The 27,084-nt window shown below is 34.1% G+C and overlaps 1 protein-coding gene across 1 annotated transcript in view; it reads left to right on the forward strand.

Moving 5' to 3' along the window:
- The first annotated feature begins 3,367 nt into the window (after positions 1–3,367).
- The window catches only part of LOC132620254 (uncharacterized), a 33,313-nt gene continuing 9,596 nt past the window's right edge, over positions 3,368–27,084 (forward strand). The window contains exon 1 of the mRNA XM_060334932.1: positions 3,368–4,061. Coding sequence (XP_060190915.1) covers positions 3,368–4,061 — 694 coding nt within the window. The remainder of the gene's footprint in view (positions 4,062–27,084) is intronic.

A 27,084-nucleotide genomic window follows, 5' to 3' on the forward strand; every position in this document is an offset into this window, starting at 1 on the left:
AGCATTTGAGGATTTGTCCACCCATTTTAAAAAAAAAAAGGTCTCATGGGTATGTGAGGGGTGTTATTTGATTCATAATTAATGTGTATCCTGAGTTATGCATAGTTTTTTTTTACTGCTTCTCTATGTTGGTTAGTTGCCTCCTTTTTATATTTTTTACTAGTGAATTTGGCCGCGCTTCGCGCGGTGATAAAAATATCAACAAATTTATATATATATTAATTACATGTGTTCTATAAAAAAGTAAAATATACAAAAGTTTGTATTGTCACATATCTTTAAAACCTCCAATTTCTGAGGTCGGAGGTGGTACTCCTTAACCAACTATATTTTTAGTATATTCTTCTATCATCACTGTCAGATACGCTTTGAAAATTTTATTTTCTCAAGGTCTATCGTTATTTTTCTTATATATAAACCTCATTTTTTTTTTAAATTTTAATGTGTAATATGAAACGTAAAACCTTCCAAATCCTTCGATACACCTATATGGAAGTAATGTACTTGTTATGCTTCTCAGAAAACATGTGCATCTAAAATTGCTCATTAAACATTTTATCCAACTTCATACATCTTGCTACACATTTGTAAGTATCATTGATTTGTTCTAATTTCATTCTCAGACCATTTATCTATCAACTACTTCTGGCTTTAATTTAGCTCATATATATACCTACACTGAACTAATTAATTTTCTTTTCAAGAATACCTATGTAAAAATTAGCCAACACCAATTTTAGTCCAATTAGGTGGAAAACAGAAGTAGCTAAATGATTCTTTCAGCATTCTATATAAGATTATTTGACCGACACGTAAAAAATATTTCAATTTAAAAATAAAACTACACATTTAAGTTTGTGTCAAAATTTGAAAACGAAAAGATAAAAAAAATAATAAGGAAACAAATTAAATATAAAAGTCCATACATACAACTACAATCACCTAAGGATGAAATATTGAGTGCAAACTCATATGATAAATACAACCATTGCCTCAATGGACATATAATTGTCATGTATTCGTAAACCATACAACCTTTAGGATGTATATGATCTTGTCATAAATTCTTTTGGGACAAAAGAATTACAATTTTCATGTATATATGTACAATTATTTGCTAACTCCAAAACTCATTTCACCAATTAACATTTTATTCTCACAGTTAACTAATTTCCAAAATAGATATTTAGCAAATTAGACTAAAAAGAAGACATGTCAGAGATTCACCTCACAAAGTTTAACCTCATTTTCTTTAACAGAAAATGTTTATGCTTAATCAATCTCGCTTGATAAACCTGTTGATTTTTATTATACACATAAATGAGCACTTAAACTGATAACCAACTTAAGAATCCAGAAAATTGAAAAATACTCATTACATTTTCATCTTATTTCTCAAAACTCAAGATCATACAAACATAAGAGGTTATTAATCCAAAACTCTCTTACTTCTTAACAACCAAAGCCACAATAATGTCTATTTTTTTTTGGATATTATAAACTACACTCTGGCCTCCCCATGAACCCCATTACACATGAATTAAAATTAATCCCATTACATTCCATTGCTAAAATCTCTTCTTCTTCTTCCCTAATCTCACTTATGACATAAATTATCGATGGTTTATTAAACTAAAAATTGAAGTAAAAGCATAAGCAATTTAAAGCATTCATAAAGAACAACTAAAAAGATTTAGTATGACAAAAGTATGTTTGTACTGTATTGTTAGATAAGGCAATTGTTCAAACATGTGAAATATACCAAACATACCCATCAAATATAATTCCAGCATATTGAATACATAGATGAAATATACCAAACAAAAAACATTTAAGGAGATTTACCTTGGGAGAGAAAACTAAAAAATAAGGACACGGAGAGATGGACAGGCAAAATAAGAGGAAGAAGAGGAAAAGATGAAGGTTCTATAAATTGAAGAGATTATACTGCAAGAAAGAAAAGGAAGACAATTAGCCGTAGTTAAGAGGACTAAAAACGTTGGCCGTAATTAAGGGGTTTACTACGTGGGCTGATAAGGGAAAGAGGTTACTTGGGCTTTTATTGGTTTTGTCTTAAAGATCTGAATTGATTACTCATAAGTGGCTGTAGAATTACATTTAATTTGTGAGGTCTTTTTTAAGTCATTTAGTTAATTTATTATGTATTAGAAGTACGAAATTTTTTTTTTAAAAAAGAGAAAAAAGATAAATACCAATGGAGGCCATAGACAGGTATCACATCACCTTGTCTATGCCTAGCTTTATATTATATATAGATATAGATTTTTTTGGTACATTCTGAATGTTTAACAAGTGTATAATCAAAATATACATCAATTCTACTCATATTATGCATAATTATACAATGTACAATGTGTATAACAAGTGAATAATCAGAATATACAATGTACAATAATTATACATAAATTATATAATTTGTATAACAAGTGTATAATCAGAATATACATAAATTATACCCATATTATGCAATAGTTATACATAGATTATAATGTATATACGCAGTCTATAATGAATTTAGGTTCAAGTAGATGTTGAAGTTTGACAGATTCTCTTAATTCAGTTTTCTTGATTATTTTTTTAATTTTTTTGTGGAACTTTTGTATATTTAACTACACACTTCATCAATAAGTTATTTTCAAAGAGTTTCAATTTTGGCACAAATGACAAAGTGATTTTCGCAGAATACAAAAATTGAAATTCCTGGTTTTAATGGGAAGGTGATTAAAAATACTAGAAATACTCTATTTTGAACAAAAGGTGGAAACTTGAGTAAATAGAAAAACACAATTAAATTTTATAGACATCAACAGCCTTAAAAAAAGCATCACTCTAAAGAGATTGGGGTAAAGTGTATTTCGATAATCAAGGTTAAATCAACAATGATGGAAAGCTAATAGCTTTGGTCAAAGTTTTTTTTTTTTTCATAACTAAGTTTACTAAAGTAGCTAAAATTTCTAAGGCTATATCATTAAAAAAAGTTTTAAAGTTTGACGGGGTTATCAAAAGTAGCGAGCAGCTATCTTTGTTCTTTTTAGAACAAATAACTTAATCAGCATCCCATATTAAAGACTTTTCTTGTACCTTTCTCTATACTAGCTATTAATCCATGGGCCCACTTCCAATAAAAAAGGAAAACGAAAAGAAAACCTTAAAAAAATAGTTCCCTACTCCTAGAGTCCTAGTACTACTTCGAAGTTTACCGTACTGATACAGAATCCTAAAACAACGCATGGTCTTATTCATCACGTAATTCACAAACACAACTTCCCATTTTCCTCTAAACCGTAAAAAGGCTCATCACTGTAGTAAACCATATCCCAAAAACAAAAAAACAAAAAACTTAACAATGGACGTAACAACTTCCATTAATCCTGTGAAGATAATCGAAATTGCTGACGAAGACAACAACAATGACGATGTTTCAGTAATATATTCAACCCCAAGAACCTCAAAGCGTAAACGAACCAAAATTACTGATCCTATTTCAGTAGAAGATTACTTCGAGAAAAAAAACCTCGAAATTTTTCGTTCAAAAGCCAGCAGCAATGGAACAGGCAAAGTCATAATTGACCTATCGAAAGAATATCCAGATGATGAAATACAAATTTTTGGCTCAAGATTTTCACTACCTAGTTCTAAAGATCCAAAAGGGTGTTCGAATTCATCGAACACGAATTCAATCAACAACAACATATCTAGTGTGATCCCACAAGTAATTCAAATATTTGGCTCAAAATATTCACTACCTAGTTCTAAAGATCCAAAAGGGTGTTCGAATTCATCAAATAAGAATTTAAAAAACAATAACAACATACCCAGTGTGATTTCACAAGTGGTGTCTGAGGAGTATAGGACGTACACAGATCTTAAACCTACCTTTGATGATAATTTCATCTGTGAAATTTGCGTTGACGAAAAGTCAATGACTGAAAATTTCAAAATTATGGGATGCAATCATTCTTATTGCAATCAGTGTACGGCTAATTATATAGCCTCAAAGCTCCAACAAAACATAACAAGAATTTCATGTCCAGTTTTGGGTTGCAATGGACAATTGGACCCCTATTATTGCATATCAATTTTACCTAAACAAGTGTACGATAGATGGGGAGACGCGTTACGCGAGACGATGATTTTGGATTCTGATAAATTTTACTGTCCTTACAAAAATTGTTCTGCACTTATGAATCGCAAAAAATTGGCGATTAATCAATCAAAATGTCCAGAATGTAAGAGGTTATTTTGCACTACTTGTAAAGTTCCATGGCATAAAGGAATAGTGTGTGAAGATTTTCAGAAATTGCATCAAGACGAAAGGGAAATAGAAGATCAATTGCTAATGAAACTTGCAAAGCGTCGACGATGGCAAAGATGTCCAAAATGTAGAATTTATGTTGCACGAAATAAAGGTTGCCCGCATATGCAATGCAGGTTAGTAACACTCGTTAAATATTGTTTCATAATGTATCATATTGATTTTTATTGTGATGTATTATATTGTACTGTACTGTTTTGATGGATACAACGTTTAGATAGATTGTATTGTTTCTTGTCGTTACATAATGCCATACATGTTCAATTTGAAGAATAAACTTATGAAAGTTACGGTAAACAATAAAATAGGATTATTAGATAATAAGTAAAGACAAAATGAGAAAAAAATAGTACTGAATATATAGGGTGTATTAGTAATGCTTGAATTAGTTATGTTGGCATTATTTTTTAGGCTTAAGTTATCGACAGCACCCTGAACTTGTCCTGATTTTTCATATGGACCCTCTAACTGAGACGTTGACCATCTGGACCCTCGAACACAAGCTAAACTATGCCATTTGAACACATCGTGCCAGCTTGGTACATGCGTGCAATACACTGCTTTAAAAAGAGCGTGCGAGACCAAATTTTTCCTTTTAATTTTTTTTTAATCATTAAAAATTAATTAAAAAAAATCTATTTAAATAATTAAAAAAAACTGAAAAACCCAACCCATCCTCTCCAATTTGAAAACCTAGCCCACTTCGCCTCCATCGCCGCCACCGCTACCACTCCATTTCAAAATCTATTTAAACAAATCTCCGACGAAAAACGACACTCTTTTTATTTATTTATTATTATTTAATTAGATTTTGAAGTGCAGTGGTGGTGGCGGCGGTGGCGACACCGCTGACGTGGGTTAGTTTTTCAGATCGGAGAGGATGGGTTGGGTTTTCCAGATTTTTAAAAAAATATTTAAATAGATTTTAAAATAGATTTTTCTTAAAATTAATTTTTTTTGTTGACATGGATTATTTTAATTGGTCTATATTTCCATGTCACAGCAAGTGAAGCTCACACACCACCCTTGATATGGACTGTGTTCAAATGGCACAGTTTAGCTTGTGTTCGAGAGTCGAGATGGTCAACGCCTCAGCTGGGGGGTCTAAATAAAATATCAGGACAAGTTCAGGGGTCTGTCGATGACTTAAGCCTATTTTTTATTGACGGTTTGATTTTTTGTATTAAATTATAGGGTATATTAGAATAACAATAGTACCGAATAAGATGTATTAGACTATGAATAGTATTTATTTGTCTGATTTTGACTTGACACAGAGTTTAAGAAAATAAAGAAAACATTTGAATTTTGTGGTGTTAAATTAAAAATATGATGAATGTACCAAAATGTCTTTTAATCACTTGGTCTTAAATATATCATGTATAAAGTTGAAATTAAAGAATTGCCAGAAAAAGAAAGAGACATTCCTTTTTAAACGGATTAAAAAGGAAAATAAGACAAACAAATTGAAGTAGAGAGTATTTGTTATACATAGATTAAAAAACATTACCAAACAAGGAATAAATAATACCAAAGCTAATACATATTTTTTTTCCTTTCTAATACATCCTACCTAACGACCCCTCAAAGTGAAACGAAGTGTGTATGATCCAACTTCCAAGAATGACTTATTTGGTTGATAAATAAGTACTACTACAACTTTATAAGAATCTGATTGCTCTGTCTTTAAGTGGCTAATAAATATACTTGGTAAATTAATTAGCATTATCAATTGTTAACAAGTTGTGAACAATCTTTTAACTGATGCATTATTTTTGTCTTTACAATTACAGGTGTGGATGTTCATTTTGTTACAAATGTGGAGCTGACCGTGGAGCTGACCATTGCAAGTGTGGTTAAAGACATAAGTATAGTACTACCTTTACTTAAATTTATTGATCTTCCTTTTTCTTTTTCTTTTCTGTTCTAACAAAATCTTGATTCTTTGAGCGGCTTGCATATCTCTAGTTCATGATATGCCTTTTTAATATATAGATAATATAACATAATGGCGGTGTCGGATAATTTGCTTGTGTCTATATAATTTAATTTACTTAGAAGCTGTTACCTATAATTGACATGTACCTAAACTAGTTCACTTGGTATATAGAGGTCGGCTATAGCAGGAGTTAGGAGAGGTAGAGGTAAGCCGAAAAAGAATTGGGGAGAGGTGATTAGACAGGACATGACAGAACTGTAATTGACTCAGGACATGACCTTGGATAGGAGGGTGTGGAGGTTGAGGATTAGGGTAGATGATTAGTAGGTAATAAAGTCATTTTCGTATGATTTAGGGTGGTCGCGTATTTTTTTTTTTCCGTATATGTGTATTGATATATGTTACTGCATTTATTTTGTTCATTTTGCTATGTTGTTGTCCTTTTTTTCTTTTCTACGTTTCTGCATCGATTACATTTCTTTTGAGCTGAGGGTCTATCGGAAACAGTTTATCTATCCCACAAAGTTAGAAGTATATATGGTCTGCATACATCTTACCCTCTCTAGACCCCACTTGTGGGATTACATTGAGTATGTTGTTGTTATTTGTTGTATGTCATTGAGTCTTTGTGCCCTTATATAATTTGAATATATATATATATATATATATATACACGGGAATTAACAAAACTAATTTTTTGAGATGTTCTTCGGAATTTTCAGGTGAACTGGATCGACAATAGATGATGCCCACGCCAAACAGCAAACATCTGCTTTTCTTTTTCTGATTCTAAGTTCTGCAGAATATCGTATAACTCTTGTCTGCATGGAGAGTTTTAAATATATATATAGCAGATTTATTACAAAATTAGATTGGACTAAGTTTGAAGTTTGCTTTTTGTTTCTTCTGTTTCCAACTTGATTGTGTTAGACATAAATTTGTTTAGAGGAAGCATGATAATTCCATGTGTGTGTTTTTTTCTTTGCTTTTTCTTGTTCTTGGGTGGGGAAGGTGCACAAAGTATCATTGTGATCATTGATTCTGAGGACCAGGATGGCCGAAGATCAAAACCTAAATGTGCCGGGGGTTGAACATCAAAGCTTGAGCAACAATGATTAAGGAATTTGGGTGCTGATGTAGCTAAGAGCCTCCTTCATAGTCAGTTCATTAGGATTGTCACCTTCTACCTAGAAAAGTATCCAGCCTTTTCTTTTTATGTTAAGCGTCACTGCTACGGGACTTCCTAAAGATGCAACTGCAGTTTATCAACCACTCACAAAACCACTTTCCCTTCATTCATTACTAAGCCAAGGTTCTAGGTCTTCGAGTCAGCTCGCGCTTTTTCGAAGAATACAGTACCTATGGGCATACGGCCTGACAGACCTTCCCTTTCCACCAGAGCTTCATGGACGTCGCCCTTCCCTAATTAGATGTTTGGATATAATCAATATTTCAATTATCACCACAAGAAAGTCGCTTCCTATCTTTTAAAAGGACCTGTCACTTCGTTCGTACCTTCTTGACTTAAGGGTGTCAAGTGGGTCGGGCCAGCCCGAACTCGGCCCACCACCGGCCCCGCCCAAGCCCACTAATAGGTGTAAGGGGCTGGGCTAGGTGGGTTTTATTAGGGGGCTGGGCCGGACAAGGTGGACAGCCCACCAGCCCGGCCCACCATCAGCCCGGGTGATGGCCCACCGGGGCACCGGCCCGGCCCAGCCCGGCCCACTTCAAATTAAAAAAAAAAAAGTATTACATTTATTACTAATAATAAGTATTTTAAAAACATTGTATCCCAATAAAATAGTTGTAGCTATAATTGTGGGATTCTTAAAATTTTGGAAGCAAATATATGAAATATTTATTAATTATTCAAACCATAGTTAGAATCTTACTTTAGTTAATTAAAACTTAACCATTAATTTTAACTCATGTAATGTGTCTCTTATTCAAGTAAGAACTTGAGAAAAATGGAGACAATAAAAATGAAGAGGAATCAGATTCGTTAATATTTAATTGCTACTAAATGAAAACTAATTAGCTCTCTTCAAAATTGCAATTATCGATTAATAAAACTAAAGGCTCACTGAGCCTTTGAATTTCTTTTCAAATTTGTGTTATAATTTTATTTATAATTTTATTTACAAGAATAATAATCTGTACGCAGTCAAAATAGAACTATAAATGTAATTGTGTAAAACTAATCCTACACAAGTAGCAACTCCAAGATAAATTTCTGCAAGGAGGTACAAACATTGATCAGTGCCCAAAAGCAACAAGACATTATAATAGGCTGACAAAATCAGTGAAATGACAAGCCTCTGAAATTGCTGATGCGTGAAATAAATCAAATACCCCTTTTAAGTTACTATCTTGCTGTTGGCTTACACAAGTTCAAAAATATTTCAATAGGTTATACAGTATACTATATAATAATATAAACTATTAGTTATATATATAATAATATATTAATATAATCTTATTAGTTTCAAATATTTTATATATAATAATAATTTAATATTTTTTAGCATATTGAAATGTCTCCACCGATGATGGAGACGTGACAATCTGCACATGACATTAGGACTTAGGATCAGATGAGATAATTAAATTAAGAACTTTGGTTTAGTATCAAAACTCATGTGCATTGTTCCCATTTAGTTCCCATTTAGATGAGTAGGAAATTTAGAGAAAGAGGAGAGTAGGTAATTGTGAGATAATATGGAGAAGAATGAATGGTATTTATAGTTTGAAAATAGGGCCAAAGTATAATTTAAGGAACTTGAAGGTTAAAATAAAGTTGACAACAACTAGATTTTAAAGTATTAAACTTAATAAATTTTAGCATTAGAATTTTTTTTTAAAATAATTAAAATCCGGCTCGGCCCACTAACTAAAACTTGGCCCGGCCCACTAACTAAAACAGCCCGGCCCACTAACGGGCCCGGTTAGCTCGACGTGTAGCCCCTATCCGAGGTGGGTTGGGCCGGACACCCTTTCCCTCTCCAAGCCCGGCCCCCAGCCCGACCCACTTAACTTACGGCCCGGCCCGGCCCCGACCCAGCCCCTTGTGGCCCACATTTAAATGGCCCGGCCCGGCCCACTTGACACCCTTATCTTGACTTAAGCTTTTGAGAATATTTGCATAGAAGGGAAAATTTATCAAATAGTATAATGTGAAAATTATTGGTCCATAACTGAATCTTGAATAGGAGCAGAAGGAGACGACCAATAGTTTAAGGGGTAGTTTGGTTAGCATAATAAGAGTTATAATCTAGGAATAAATTGTGAGATTATTTTATTCTATATTTGATTAATCTCGATTGTGGTGCAAGTAATCTCGGTATTAACTAAAATTTCGCTTTTTGACCCCCCTAATAATAACGTTAACACATAAATTGGACTATCTAGGAATATAATAAGTCACGTTGATCTCTTTAACACCAAATTTGAGTCAAACAATTGCTTTAGTCTCTGTTTGATGACATAAGAGTCCGTCCTTGCAACTCATTAATTAAGTATTCTAAGAAAAGTAAGGTCTAGTCGACAGAAATTTCGCGTTAAAAGAAGCTTTTCACGCAAATTTTTCACAATATTTCATTTAATACTAATAGCATCAACTAAATATTTCGTTTCTTAATTTTAACTTTCAAATTTTTAATTCTAAATTTTTAAAAAAATTTAATTTTAATTTTTTTTTGTTTTGTTTATCACAAGGTACATTAAAATAATTTCAAAGAGAATTTTTGTATTGGGATAACTTATGATGAAATAGTTAAAGTAAATGTTTTTTGGGAAATCTACATGGTATAGAGAACATTAGACTTTATTTATATTTAGTAGCTATACATTGCCCAAATTACATCTCATAGCTAAATTTTATATGTCAATTAAACAAGTAACTAATTCAAAACCCATCCCCCTAATTCCATTGTATCAATGTTTTCCCTTAACACACTCTCTTTCTCCCTCAACTCTCTCACCACACTTAATACAACCACTGCCTCCTCCACCACCGTCGTCGTATCCACCACCACCTCTTCCATAGCCATCGCCACCGTGGCTATGGAAGTTTTGGTACTGATGAGCATCGTAGCCACTAACACGTGTGTAGTGATCTAATATGTTGAGCATTACTAATGGATGAAGCTCAAGCAGTCGATGATGCCATTATCGTCATTAACTCTTCTCGGAGTTGAACGAGGGTGAATTTTCAGTTCTCTGCTGTGGGCTCTAATTCTAATATTTACCTAAAAACTTCAGATCTGCTACTGTCACGACCGCCGGCGCTCTCCAGATCCGATCGTTTTCCGGCGTACTGGCTCAGATCTGAGCTTTTTTTATTTTATTTTTATATTTTTTATATATATATTTCAAATCAGACTGTATTTCATTGTCTTGTATCTGAGATGGAGGTGTACATTTGAGTGTAGTCGTTAATTTTTTCGCGTATAATCCAGTGTTTGGGTGTATTTTCTTTCTTGCATTCAATATTTGAGTGTATTCGTTAAATTTTTAGTGCAAAATTCAATGTTTGGGGGTGTATTTTATTTCTTTTATTTAGTATTTTGAGTCTATCGTTAATTTAGTGTAAAATACAGTGTTTCTTTATATATATTTTGCTTGTATTTTGAAGGATATTTTTTGTATACAACCGATTTTAAATATAATAAAGTGAATGCGGTGTAAAAGTGGCTACAAATGAATACAGTTGAGTTGAATATATTTGACTTGAATACAACTTAGTTGAATACATTTGACTTGAATACAACTTAGTTGAATAAATCTGACTTGAATACAGCGAAATCTGACTCAGCCAAATTTTGAATACAATCTACTGTAGCGCGCCGAATTTTGAATACAATTTACTATAGCGTGTGAATACAATCTACTGTAGCTACGAAACGTAATTGGCAAAAGTGTAGCTATGCCTAAAAAAAACCCAAAATGTAGTCATTTTTGTAAGTCGCCCTTGTTTTTATTAGTTGGAGTGAAAGCATTGATTGAGATTTCTTATGTATAAGAAGTATTTAGACTTGATTTTTTAAAAACACCGTTTAGAAAAAAATGAGTGCGGTTAGATTTGCAATCAAAGAATATTGATACTTTTAGTTTTTCAAAAAGTTTAAAAAGTGGGTTAATTTGAACGGGTTGGATTATGACGCATCATTTAGCCTATCTTGACCCAACTCATCTTAGCCTAAATAATCTTTGGGGCAGGGTTGGACATTGACCCATCTATTAGTTCAACATATCTTGACCCGCCCTGTTATACCCCATTTTAACCGAGGTCAAATGATTTACAACATTTCGGTAATTTCGAGGTTAATTAAAGTAAAGGAGTCGCCACCTAATTATTATGGTGAATTAGGACACCTAAAATTAATTAAGTCATTGTCTAAAGTTACTTCGTTTTAAAATCTACGAAATCAAAAGATTCTAAGCAAGGGTTCAATTAATCTAAAGGGAAGGTATTAAGCATCCTTTAAGATCCATTAAAAATTGTTAACCGACCGGACTTAAAGTTAATTAAAAAGACTATGTGTCAAGTGCAAAATATGAATATATCATATGATAGGAAAGTAATTTATAACTATGTATTAAAAAAACATGGTTAAAAAGTGAATAAAGAAAACCAAAGTTGCTTTCTGCCAAAATTATTTTTTTTAACGTAGAAGGGGATTAGTTTCAAAATGCCCTACAGGTGTTCAAATAAAGCTTCTTTAGAACTAAAAAAAAAGATGGAATTGGTTTATTTCTGAATTACGTTAAGGTTAAGAGATTTTTTTTACTAGTGATTTTCCAAGTGGTCAAACAGAAGACAAATACTTCAAGCTCTTTTCTTAAAACAAAAACTACCAATGACAAACAAAACATTCATAATGAACACAGAACAGGCAAGGATAATGTTTGTGTGGTAAGCAACAAAAGAGGACTATGACAGAATGTTCTAATCTCGCCCCTCATCATTTTCTGTTCAGATGCGAGGAATGAGTGAGGATTGTATGTTGGTCCCGAATCTAGGGCGGCATAGTCTCAAAATGAGACTGCTCGGGCAGTGAGAGTCTTTATGAAGATTCCATTTTTGCTCCGAAGTGTACATGTAAAAGAAGGGGAAATAAAAATTAGCTGGGTAAAAAAAATATTAACATTGTAGCGGGATGAAATACACATAGCAGTGGCAAATCCCATCCCAGGTTTAACATTAACGGGCAAATCACATATGCAACGCTTTATGCACTGATTAAACTAGCAAGGGAATGCATTTAAACTTGGAATGAAAGTATGACAGAGCATTTTTCATACATAAGAAATACAAACAATAACAGTAACCTATATATAATTTCTACAATGAGCTGAACAATTTTTTAGCACAAGAGGCAGAACCAAACCAGCAAACAAGTACTGTGTTATATGCACATAACAAACATCACAAACGTGATTTTTAGAGCAGAATAATCTTAGTCACAGAGTCATTTATTTTACTAAAACGGGGTCATGTACTTAAGGAAGAACAATACATACTCAACTTTTATCTAAACGAATATGGAAACCGAATTTCTAGTATTTAATAAACACATAATTTCATGGGAAACGGGCAGTAATAATACATGTTCAGATGTACATTCCAACTACAACTTAACAAACAACAAGAACAAAGAAGAAGAAGAAAAAATAAACAGGATGACTCTTAATATCACATAAATGTATCAGTTGAATATAGAATACACCTTGTTATACCCCATTTAAAACGGGTTAAATTAGAGTACAACATATTGGAGATTCCTATTTTGCTTTATTTGAAGGAGTCACCACCTAATTGATTTTAAGGTGAATTAGAGCACCTAATTATTAACTAAGGTAAAGCTAACTAAACCCCGTTAATGGTCTGCTTAACTTTAATTCTAGGTAAGGGTTCTAATTATCCTAAAGGGAAGGGGTTAGGCACCCTTTAGAATCCGTTAACTACGGTTATCCGGCCAAATTTAGGTTAATTAACTAAGGTTAAATGTAGTGCTTAAATTTTAAGAAAATGGCTTCTAATATTACTAAGATTTTATGGGAAAATACAATAACGCTGCTTAAAAATAAGATTTAAAAATATGCGCTAAGACTTTAAATAAAAATGCTATTTAAAAACAAGACTTGTAGGATAATTTTCGCAAAAAGAGACTTAAAATGCTATTTAAAATAAACTATAAATATTGCTAAATTTTAAATAATAATGTTATTTTTAAAAGTGGGACTTGCAAAATATACGATTTGCATATAAATAGAAGCTTTTAAGAGAAGACCTAGCCAATTTAAACTTGGAATAAAATCACATTATATGAGTATAGTGATGTAGAAAATCTAGACTTATTTTATAAATAGAATGCAAAAGATTTAAAATAATGTAAATGAGGCTTTAAATTTCAATTGGTTAGATATGCTTACTTTATTTAACTATGCTCGGCTAAAAAAAATGTATAATTGGATGAATCTTGAAAACGTTGTTTATAAAATATACTTAAGTTACTATTTATATATTAGTGACGTGTTGAAATATTTAAGATAGTGAGAATAAAATATGATTCCCTTTACTCAAAATATATAGTCATGCTATTTTGCAAATCAATTATTCCAAATAAAATAAATATTAGACATTATAAATAGTTTAAACATGAAAAGAAGATAATGAACTTATGGAATTAATTGTTAGTCTTCCTTAAACTAACTACCCATTTCTAAACTAAACCTACTAATTCATCAGGATTTATCTAAACTAAGAAAACAAAACAAACAAAAAGTTAGTTGCATAATACAAATTAATATGCACAAAATAAAATGAAAGGGCAAATAATATCAAATGGGCCAGCCTGTTTTGGGACTGCTGATCTGCTGCTGTTGGGCTTAGCCCAGAAACCCTTTTTATTTTGCTGCGGAGGGCTGGACAGAGATGACTCGAGCAAGATTATGTTGGGCTTTCAGCCCAACACCAAAGTAAGGAAGAAGAACGAGTCCCTCGGACTCGTATGCAATGGTCATGCATAAAAAGAAAGATAAGGATTAGTATCTAATCAATGAGTAAGGTTAAACATGTAGAATATAAGTTCAAAATAGATCAGTAGATTGTATATATTCTGTGTATATTTTAAGTATATCTCATGTTTTAATCAATAACAACCTCAAGGTATTGAACTAACTGCCAGTTTTCATAGTCTATGATAATACTCAAATCAGTACTTCAGTTTAATCACTTGCAAAGGCAAACGAATAAGATACAAAGCATTTCGTGTCATCAATATGGAAGCAACATGAACCAAATCAGGACAATTTTTACAAAACATGGTCCTCTCAGACAAAAACACACATAGCAAACTTTCATCAGTACTGTTGTTCCACTATCAATCCCACTAACTGCACATTTAATTAAGTCATTTTATTTGTATACTTAGATGGTCGAACAGAGAGAGAGTAGCTTTGAGAGAAATCTCATTCTACAAACTTATATTCAATGTATACACTGCCCAGAACTACTGGATATCAGATGAGGCACCAATGGTAATAGACAAAGACAAATATAGGAATTCATACAATCAACCCTTCTTTAGTAATTTACGTAATTAGCTGACACATTTGGGTTCAAATAATATCAGCGTACGACAGCCATTTAATTGGGGACATTGGTATGTCCAAGTTAAGGCAGTAAAACAGTTTAAAGACTCCAACGAAGCAAAGTTTGAATCTCAAGGACATTATCCGCAAAAGAAAGAAACATTAGGATTAACATAAAGAAAGGAAAGAAACAAATGTACACATTTGGTCAGGTTATCTTAAGAATAGATATCAACTATTTTCAGAACTCAGATTTCAACTAGAAAAAGTCTCAAGAGAATAGAAGAAAACCAATTTATCCAAATTCAAACTCAGAAAGAAAACTGAACTGCTTCATGTTTGGGAAAAGACTTGTTATTTGGGAAAGAAAACAATGAAGGAACTAACTTGGACAATCATCTTCCTTAGGCAGTGTGATGAGTCGTGAAATTACGCGATATTCGACGCTAATTCCTTAAGCTTTTGTGACTCTTTAAGCACTTTTGTTGTTACTTTTTGTGTTTTTATGTTGTTTTGTAGGAAAAGATGCCCGGAGAGCATAACAGAGCAAAACGGACCAAAATAGAGCAAAAATAGAACAATTCAACGTTTCTGGAACCACATGCTAATAGCATGTGGTGCAGCATGTTGAACATGCTAGCAGCATCTGCTGCCAGTGAAAATGGCACCATATGCTACTCGCAGAGTGCAGCATATGGCGCAGCATGTCGCACATGCGAACAGCATGTGGTGACAGAGAAAATGTCACCACATGCTACGGTTTTGGCACCACATGCGATTAGCATGTTGAACATGCGAATAGCATGTGGTGCAGCATGTTGTGCAAGAGGGTATTTTGGTCCAGATTTTGTTCCCGTTTTTTGGAATGATATAAATACTCTTTTAGGGTTTGTAATATTTATCTTTGGCAGTTTTTCTTCAAGTTTAGAGACTAGTTTTTACACCACACTTTGGGGTTAAAGATTTGAAGATTTGGTTGAGTATTTCTTAAACGTTTAATTCATTTCTTCAATTCCTTGCATTGTATTGTATATCTAAGTGTGTAGCTTTCTATTCCATAACTTGAATCTTGTTTATGAAAGTATTCTTGATTAAAGTTTGGTTTGAAACTCTTGTTATGCTTATGTATTGAATGATTCTTATTGCTATTGAAGTGGGTCTTTGTTGATTTAATTAATCTCGTTCTTGAATGTTTCCAAAGGGATTAGCTAACCCTAGGACTCACCCATTTACTTAGATTGAGCTTGGAAGAGGAAATCTAGGTTGAGAAAGATTAATTAACAAGAATTTGGGTCATTAAACTCATCTAATAACTTGAGCTCGGAAGAGGATAGTTACTTGAGGTTAAATTGATTGTACCTAATATCACACTCTAAGGCTTGGAAAAGCTTAGAGTGAAATTCATTGATTTGGTTGGAAGACTTTCAATGAGATTTTAGATATCATTATCTATCAACACAAATTCGCTCTTAGTTGTAAAATCGTAAAATACGTTGGATCGTTACTTGAGTGTAATATCCTATTATCCATGCTTGTGGCCATTGATCATTTTACTTGCTTTCTAGGTTAGTTTACATTTTCCGCATTAGTTATAATTTTCTCACAAAATACCAAAATATTATCCATGGTTTGGCTTTAGCGTAGTTGGTGAAAGTTCCTTACTTTCTTAATCGCCTAGCATATTGTTCCCTGTGGGATCGACCCCGACTCATAGTTGGGTAAATATATTGCATACGACCGTGTACACTTTCTCTTTGAGGAGTGTATTTGGACGTTATAAAAAATGACGCCGTTGTCGGGGAACAATTTGGCGTATTTGAGTTAGTTTGGGATTTAAGCTTGCTTGCTTTGGTCCAAACTTTCTTTGCTTTATTATATAAATAAATAAAAAAAAACCAGTTTGTGCTAAACTGCACAGTTTCTGCAGAACTGTCCAGTTTTTGCTTCTGCAGAACTGTCCAGTTTTTGCAGAACTGACCAGTTTTTGCTTCTGCAAAACCGTCCAGTTTTTGCAAAACTGTCCAGTTTTTGTTTTATATAAAAAAAAAAAAGAGAATGGCATCATATAATGAAAATTGGTCGGATGGTAGTTATGCATACTTTGATGACCCTTGTCTTTATTGTGGAGGACCACACTCATGGCAAAATTGTTTGAATTCTCCCGGGGGCGGATTGTGCGCACAATCCCAAACCTATGAGTGGAGTATATGTGATAGGTGTGGTGGTCAAAATGGTCATTGGGATAATTGTGATTATTTGTCCTTCCCTTCCCCGAACCCCCACTATGACTATTCTAGTTTTGATTTTGATGATAGTAGGGATATGGAAATGGAAGAAGCCTCAAATGCTCAAAATGAGAGGATAATGCTCATGTTAGAGACCATCCTTGAAAAATTTGAAAAACAGGACTTAGCGGTTAAGGACTTGAGGCAACCACTTGATGACTTGAGGCAAGCAATTAATTGCAATGACAAAGCTATTCACACCTTGGAGGATCAAATGAAATTATTGGCTCAGATTCATAATGCTCAACAACTTGAGGATGTTGAAAGTAGACAAGAAAGTGGCCAAAACATGAATTTCTCCAAGGGTGGATTTTTACAAGCTTTGAATGACCCTCAACTTGAAGAAAGTCTTGACAAAGTGGAAGTTGTGAGCCAAGATTAGCTTATGACTCAAGCTCAACAACTTGGAGCCTATGAGATCATCGTGAAGGCATTTCAAGGATGATGGAAGAATTTTTAAAAATCCATGTTGAGCAAAGTCAAGAGTTGAAGGAACTTGAAATTGCTATCCGTGACTTGAAAGCCGAATTGAATGCAAAAGTTGAGGTATGCAATACTCAACATCAAATAGTCATGGATAGTAGTTTTAAGTTAGTTTCCAATGAAAAAGTGGTCAACATTGATTTTCAAGAGCTAATGATGAATTGCCAACCGACCAATCCAAAAATAATGCAAGATGCCGAGATTGAAGAAATGATACTAGAGTTGAATAAAAAGGTTCACAAAATAATTTTTGAGGACTCTAGTTCATTTGAGGGTGAGGATGGCAAAAATGGAGCGAATTTGAAAATGGAGAGCCTTAGACCACATTCCAACCATTTTTCAACATTGTGCTTGGTTGATGATATGAAAGTTGAACTAACCGAGCCAATGGAGAATTTTGGAGATGAAGAAGAAAGCGTTTTTATTTTGAAGTTTGCTATGCCAAGAAGACAAAATGGCATGCCTCACTTAAGGGCCAAGAAGTGCAAAATGCGACACCCGAGAGTTGGCCTCCTTGTTTTTCTACCACCGCCCCATGAGCGTCATCATGATCTTGATTCAAAGTTGGGGCGCAAATTCATATCTTCCAAATGGAAGGAAAAGTGGTAAAGGTAACCGTCGTGCCGCGACGTTAAATCAAGCGCTTGGTGGGAGGTAACCCATCGTTTTAAAAGTTTTAAATCGTTTTTGAAATTTTATTTTTTAGAATAGTTTAGTTTATGGTTTTTGACTAATCTGCAAAGTTTCAGAATTTTTGGAGTTATTTTGAGCATATCGGATACCCGGACAACCCCCAAAACCAGTAAAAGCTGCAAAAAAATATTTTCTGGTGTCATAACATGCGATTCGCATGTCATACATGCGAATCGCGTGTCGCGTCGCATGTGGTGACAGAGAGTTTAAATTTTTTTTTTTTTTTTTTTACGGGTGACATCACATGCGACTCGCATGTCATACATGCGAATCGCATGTGATGACAGCGAGTAAAAAATTTTTTTTTTTTTCCTTTTCTATTTTTATGTTTTGTTTTGATTATGTGCAGCGAGGATACTGCAATGTTTATAGTTGGGGGTGGCACGTGGTAGCGCATTATATTTTGAAACTTGTTCTAAATTTCTGAAAATTTTATTCTTTTGACATGTTGTGGATTAGTCACTCTTATTATTTTATTTTCTTTCATTAGTCTTGTAAGTTTAGGTGTAGGTTCTCCTTTGAGGAAAAATGTGAAAACTCTTGGCTTGTTTGGTACTAATAGAGTTAGTCTCTTGCATGTGAAATTGAAATGTGAATACCTCTCCAAATTGTTGTGAAAGTTAAAAAGCAAGGTGCATAGGAAAGAATGATCTTTGTGACAACTTTTTGGCTCATTTTGTGACTCTTTACCTACTAGTGTGTTGACTTTGGATTATGAGATATTGCACTAGTTGTTCTTGCTTGAGAAGTGAAATTGATCCATCTTGACTAGTTCATATGCCATGTGTGTGAGTGTTTGTTGAATAAATCTTGTGTTTACTTTTATCATCTAGAACTTGCTCGGTTAGTCGTTCAATGCTAATTTTGATTATGTTGGTTGGAGAGATGACCTTGGGCTATCTTTGTGAAAAAACCTCTTTAGCCTTTCTAGCCTACCATTGCATAAACAATATCGCTAGTAACCCCAATTGAGCGCATGACCTTTTCTTTGATTGCCACATTACAAGCCTTTACCCTTTTTTGATGAAAAGTCTCTTTTTTGAACCTTTCCCTCCTTGAACATGAAATTGTGAATTTGAGGCCAAAAGCCTAAGTTGCAAACTTTTTGTGCAAAAATAAAATAAAATAAATAAATAAATAAAATTGAATAATTGGGGAAACTAGTATGCAAAGGAAGGAGTGATGTTTTGAAATGAAGAGAAAAGTGGACAAAAAGTATGTGTAGTGTTCAAGGAGGGCGTAGTAACTTATATCCCAAATACTTATACCCTTCCCTAAGCCTACATTACAAGCTTAAAAAGTCCCTATGTGATCTCCAACCGAATGTTCTTGAGTTAGTGATGATTGAAAATAAGGGCAAGCTTATGGTGTGATATTTGTAAGCACTAGAATTTCTTTGTTGAGTGTGAGTGACTTTGTGTATTTGTCCCTTGTGTTGTTGTTGTGAATATAGTGATTTTGGGACTTTCTTTCTTGTGAGGGCATATGGATTACGATAGATTGGTGATGTTGAAAAATTCAAAGTTGAGTCAACTGAGCATAACTAGTAAGCTAGTAGTTTTGAGTCACTTATTGAGGCTTGAGTGTCGTTGCTTGATTGTTTTAAATCTCTAATGCATTCTTGAAATTGTATTTTGAAACGAGGGAGTTATTTCGTTGAAGCTTCACATGTTTGTAGCCTAATTATTGGTACCAACCAAAGTCATGTTTTTGTGCTTAAAATGGATCCTCATTGAGATTTTTGTTTTAGTTTGCTTGAGGACAAGCAAAGAATTTAAGTTGGGGGGTGTTGATGAGTCGTGAAATTACGCGATATTCGACGCTAATTCCTTAAGCTTTTGTGACTCCTTAAGCACTTTTGTTGCTACTTTTTGTGTTTTTATGTTGTTTTGTAGGAAAAGATGCCCGGAGAGCATAACGGAGCAAAACGGACCAAAATAGAGCAAAAATAGAACAAATCAACGTTTCTGGCACCACATGCTAATAGCATGTGGTGCAGCATGTTGAACATGCTAGCAGCATCTGCTGCCAGTGTAAATTGCACCATATGCTACTCGCAGAGTGCAGCATATGGCGCAGCATGTCGCACATGCGAGCAGCATGTGGTGACAGAGAAAATGTCACCACATGCTACGGTTTTGGCACCACATGCAATTAGCATGTTGAACATGCGAATAGCATGTGGTGCAGCATGTTGTGCAAGAGGGTATTTTGGTCCAGATTTTGTTCCCGTTTTTTGGAATGATATAAATACTCTTTTAGGGTTTGTAATATTTATCTTTGGCAGTTTTTCTTCAAGTTTAGAGACTAGTTTTTACACCACACTTTGGGGTTAAAGATTTGAAGATTTGGTTGAGTATTTCTTAAACGTTTAATTCATTTCTTCAATTCCTTGCTTTGTATTGTATATCTAAGTGTGTAGCTTTCTATTCCATAACTTGAATCTTGTTTATGAAAGTATTCTTGATTAAAGTTTGGTTTGAAACTCTTGTTATGCTTATGTATTGAATGATTCTTATTGCTATTGAAGTGGGTCTTTGTTGATTTAATTAATCTCGTTCTTGAATGTTTCCAAAGGGATTAGCTAACCCTAGGACTCACCCATTTACTTAGATTGAGCTTGGAAGAGGAAATCTAGGTTGAGAAAGATTAATTAACAAGAATTTGGGTCATTAAACTCATCTAATAACTTGAGCTCGGAAGAGGATAGTTACTTGAGGTTAAATTGATTGTACCTAATATCACACTCTAAGGCTTGGAAAAGCTTAGAGTGAAATTCATTGATTTGGTTGGAAGACTTTCAATGAGATTTTAGATATCATTATCTATCAACACAAATCCGCTCTTAGTTGTAAAATCGTAAAATACGTTGGATCGTTACTTGAGTGTAATATCCTATTATCCATGCTTGTGGCCATTGATCATTTTACTTTCTTTCTAGGTTAGTTTACATTTTCCGCATTAGTTATAATTTTCTCACAAAATACCAAAATATTATCCATGGTTTGGCTTTAGCGTAGTTGGTGAAAGTTCCTTACTTTCTTAATCGCCTAGCATATTGTTCCCTGTGGGATCGACCCCGACTCATAGTTGGGTAAATATATTGCATAGGACCGTGTACACTTTCTCTTTGAGGAGTGTATTTGGACGTTATCACAGTGCACCAAATTTAAACAAAAGAGTTCTGTTTCATCAATTTATATCACACATATATATAGTTATAGCTGCAGGTTATCCAGCTTCCATGATGTTTAAGAATTATTGAAGCCTAAGACAACACATAATCACCTTGACACAACTTAGTCAGATTCTAGTTCAGGCTAACAAAGTGATTCTGGAAACATACAGTTGTATACAAACACAAGGTTACACCTATAATAGTCTATTCCCTTTTTACTTGAACTATCATGGAGCTGTCTCCATTTTCCTTTAGCAACATAAAATCCAACCTATGTGAGTTATCAATCATGTGCATACCATACCTAGTATTAAACCTCAAACACGCAGCAACAGTCATTACTAGTGGATTAAAACACACATGGAGTCTAACAGGGGAGGTATTACTACTAACACCATATTCTCAACATAATAGGGATTGAATCATTAAGCGCCTAATAGAGAGGTGTAGCTAAACATGATTTAAACTAAGAACATGCTAAACAGAAGCTGAAGTAGGCATACCATCGATCGAACAGACTACTCAACATACTGAATCTCGGCTAAACAGGACCCCAGCTAACAAATAAGCAGGAATTAGATGCTCTTAAACATGATTAAACTTTGCAAATGATACAAATACGACTAAACCTAACTAACTTTAACGTGTACAATCCTAGTTTAAACTAACAAACAACATAACTACCCTAATCAAGCTTACTACTAACACAGGATTAAACACATAGCATAAACAGTATAAACAACAATTTAAACAAAGAGAAATAGCTAAGGAAAGGGGTTTACCTTCTTCGGGTGCAGCGAACAGGGTGCGGGGTTTCCAATTCACCTCGAAGACTACCCAATCCGAGCTTGCGATGCTCGGATTCCAAGCAATGCCAAGACAACGAAAACCAAAAAAAAAAATGACTTAGTATTTTTGACTCGATCTTCAGAAATATAAAACTGATGAACTAATATTGCTTAAGGGATTTCGGTTGGCTGAAAACTTATGTCTTTTAGGGAATTTCCGTGACCAAAAAGAACTCTTTTATTTTTCGGAGTTCTGGCGGCCGAAAAACTTTTTCTTGAACGACTCAACTAGCGACTATTTATAGGATTTAGGTTAGGGTTTGCTGGGGTTTAGAAATTGAAAATTAGGCGGGATTTTTTTTAGGCTCAACAACGTTCGGATGACAACGAATCAGAGAAATGGACAAAGCTCATTAAAGCTTCGTACCCGAAAGATAAAAAAGAGACTGATAAGAAAATGATGGGTTCATGAACGAACAAAAATCATGAATACGTTTCAGAGGCAAAAACGAAGAGAAAAAGGAAGCAAACAAACTTTAACCCCTTTCAAAGATTGACTCTGAACGGGACCGGGGGGGGGGGGGGGGGTATCGAGCATTAATTTCCCTTCCCCAAATAGACCATGCACGGTCTGGGGAAGGTGAAAGTCGACTGTGATCTTGCCATATTTGGTGTTAAAGCGTGAGAGAAGAGAAAGGAGAGAGAGGAAGAAGGCGGGGAAGTGCGGCGTTAGGGTTCGTTTGGCTGCTGTTCGTTCTTCACAAAGGAAACAAAAAAAAAGTTGGGGATTTAAGGCTTTAGTGGGCTGGGTCAGATGAAGGGTCGTGGGCATTTCGAGTAGTGGATTGGGCTGGTCGATTTAAAATGGGTTAATGAATTAAAAACATGGGCTGGGCATTGCTGGCCTGGTCCAAAAATAATTATAAGTTGATTGGGGTTGGATTTGGGTTAGATGAATTAAAATGTGGGCTGAATGGAAGAAATAATTTTGGGCTTCTAAATATTATTTAATATAAAAGTATGTATTTATTACCGCTCGGATGAAAATAAAAGTATATTACGTCGTAATAGCCGTGCAATAATATTTTGAAAGTCAACAGTAAATAAACGCTATTATTTAATTATGCGAAGATAAATGCGATGCGTGTGCATAGGCTGATAAAAATGCTGAAATGACAAAAATGTGAATTATAATAATACTGGTAACCAAAATAATAATAATAATAATAATAATAATAATAATAATAATAATAATAATAATAATAATAATAATGATAATAATGAGGTAGTAACGATAATGATAAAAATAACAATAGCTAATGACTACAATAGGGTAATGAAACGTTGTTATAAATAATTATTTTTTAAATTGCCCAAAATATTAAAAGCGTAAATAGATATGTTGGAGGAAAGCGGGACAAAATTGGGTGTCAACACACCTATCACATAAATATATCAGTGTGAACATAGAATGAACCTAAGTCATGACTTCTTTAAGTAAACGTGGAACTCTTTTAAAAACAAAAGAGAAGAAACAAAATAGAGTCGAATATTACCTTTTGTGGGTGCAGCGAACTAGGATGTCAAGGCCTCAAATCTACTCTCTCGTTATGAACATATCCTAACCTTGAGCCGAGTAAGTTCGAATGAAAGTGTTGAGGGTTCTAGGGAACCAAAGTTTTCGTATTTCTTGTGGAATAAATCGAGTGAGAAATTGTAAGTAAATAGAGAGCAAGGATGTGTATGACCAGTAGAGTTATAGTGATATAGAGGCTGCTGAGTTCCCCCCTTTTTCGGACTCCAAAGAGGAGTATTTATAGCAGGAAGCTAGGGCTTCCAAGAGGGAATTCAAAATTAAAACAGTCAAAAGAGTCGTTTGAATTGAGGAACAGTTAGCCAAAGTTGAAGGGACAAAGCTCTGCCATAGTAGATGGAGGTGATGACGCGTGTGGAGAAAAATGGAGAGAGGCTAAGAAAGAGACGACGTATTCTCTCAAGTCAAAAGTTTTCTGAAAGAATATTACTCTTCACGTGAAGAGGCAGGACTTTTTTGATGTTTTGACTGAGGGGTGAGAGAATTAAATAGGAAAGAGGGAGGATTTTAAAATATTTACACCAAAATGGAGAGACAGCTTTCATAAAAGGCTGAGAAAGAGGTTTGGAATCTCGTGTACAATAGGAAAAAGAAATGGGGTGTGCGACTGCTTTTGATCAGATTAAAAGTTTGGTGTTTGATGTAAGGTTAGATTAAATAGGAAAGAAAAGTTGAAAATCAGGAGAGATAATTGACAAGAAAAAAAAGTGAGTTTAAAAAGAAGAGAGAGAGTTGAAAAAAATAAAAGGAAGTAGTTTGAAAAGAGAGAGAGTTGGACGGGTGAAAAAAAAAATAAGGGGAGAAAGTCAAGAAAAAGGAAAACATGTGGGCCTAAGTCAAGAAAAATGAGGGGAGAAATAAATATGGGATAGATGAAATAGTAAGTGGGGTAGATAGAATTATCCAGAATTTGCCCCTCGTAAAATAATATTTTGACAAAATAAAAATTATAACACGTCGTTTTAAAATACAAGCTTCAAAATGAGTCTAATATTGATATACTTCTGAGCAATATTTAAAAATATGAAAAAAATGCGGTCAAAATGAGTTGTAATTCATACGTCATTTTTAATTAATAATTTTTTCGAGTTAGACGGGGTGGGATACATATCTTCTTTTCAAATCACGTTTGTAAAAGTAAATAACTCGTAATTTCTTGTAATTGCTATTTTTTATGAAAAATAATAATTAAACGTCAATTTTTGCAATTTTCTCATGATTTTTATTTTTTAAATTTTTTAAGGGAATCCTTACTCCGCCTTAGACTCGAAAAATTTAAAAATTAAAATACGCAGTTTATGAGGTGAAAATTGGGTGTCAACATGCCCAACTTCAGCCGAAACGACCCATTTGGCCACCCCTACACATCATTGTTTTTGCGCGGATTGTTTCAAACTCACTCTTCAAACTCACTGGTCTTTAATTTTTGCCCCTCAAATCTGTGGTCTTTAATTTTTCCCCTGCTACTTATTTAATGAAATATCCAGGATTGTTTCAAGGCAAAATTTTTGTAACATTTTTATCTTCAAAAACTGAACTTTTGCTTCGCTCAGCATAAATTATGTAGGAATTAAGTTAAGCGGCATAAGATTTGTAGTATTTTTCAGATTATGTTGAGCGTTGATATATATGCCGAAGTTATGATTTGTGTGGATGTTATCAGTGGCAGAGTCAAGATTTTTACTAAGGGAGTTCAAACTATGAAAAAAATAAACACATGAAGAAGCCAAAGGGGATTCAATGTCCACTATATAGACATAAAAAATAATTTTAATCATGTATAAGCTGTGTAATTTTCTACCGAAGGCTATTCAGATCAACCCCCTCAGCCCTTCCTTCCTCAGCCCTGGAATGTTATGATATATATGTCGAAGTTAAACGTAAACTATATGTCACGACCCAGCTAGGGGCCGTGACGGGTACCCGGGGCTAGCCACCGAGCACCACTCGTTCTAATACTCATCTTACTCATTTAATGCCCTTTTACCAATTTTATACACGAATTGTAGGAAAATCATATTTTATATAGAAACATAAATACTTATATACATTTGCCTCTCGGCCATCAAAATAATATATACATAATAATAACATCTTGTGAGACCATCTGACCCACACTGCATATCTACGAGCCTCTACTGACATACTAAACATATAGACGGCACAAGACTCCGTCGTGCCCAAAATATGCATATATACCAAAATAAGAATCATAAGCACCTCCGGATAATGGAGTGCTCTCAATCAGCTGACAGCTACTAAGGGTCTGGACCAATCTCACCTCCCTGTCTACCTGTGGGCATGAACACATCGTCCAAAGAAAACGGACGTCAGTACGAACATTGTACTGAGTATGAGAGGCATAAATAATAAAGAAAGACAGTGTTAATATAATGTGAACATCAATATGAAACATCTAAATCTGAATGACAATCATAAAAGAAGTAATGCATGTTGTCTTACTCATACTCATCATAATTTCATATATGCATAATATGCAAGCTGCCCGTCCATATCGGAACGGTGTGATAATCAATAACATTAGCCCGCGTCCGGGGTACCATCTCATGCCGCCCACTAGTGGTGTCTGCCCATGCCAAAAGGTCATGGTTTATCCGTATAGCTGCCCGCCTTGGCGGTGACTGCCCGGCCAACTAGGCGCGGTGTAATATGATCATGGCATGCTCATAAAAAAAATACTTGTAATAATATGCTTATCATAGTACATGCATAAGACTCAAGATCAACTATACTCTGTCGGGGTGGCGTAAGGTCGTGATCCCCCGATTTCATTATGGAGCAATTATTGACATTCTGCCTCACCTTGAAGGAATTAGTACATAAGGTGAGTGTAAGAAATAAATAGCATCATTATCAATATGGCATCATCATATCATATCTCTTATCTCTTATCTTATATAGACATTTATGGACTTAGGCTTCTAGCTTTTCGGAAAATAAGAACTCATGAAGAGGAAAAAAAAACTTATGCTATAGGATTAATGCCATTAGAAAGAAAGGACTAGCCTCACATACCTTTGTCGTTTAGCTATGTTATCGTTCACTTGCTCTCCCCCAATGTCACGTCGTTACCTTCACGGGAGAATTTGTATTAACATTAGTTAATCGACTATAAGAACGGGTCGTAAATTCTAGAGAAAATTGGGCAACATTTCCCCTGTAAACTTAACAA

This window comes from Lycium barbarum, chromosome 11, assembly GCF_019175385.1.
Source record: "Lycium barbarum isolate Lr01 chromosome 11, ASM1917538v2, whole genome shotgun sequence".
NCBI lineage: Eukaryota > Viridiplantae > Streptophyta > Magnoliopsida > Solanales > Solanaceae > Lycium > Lycium barbarum.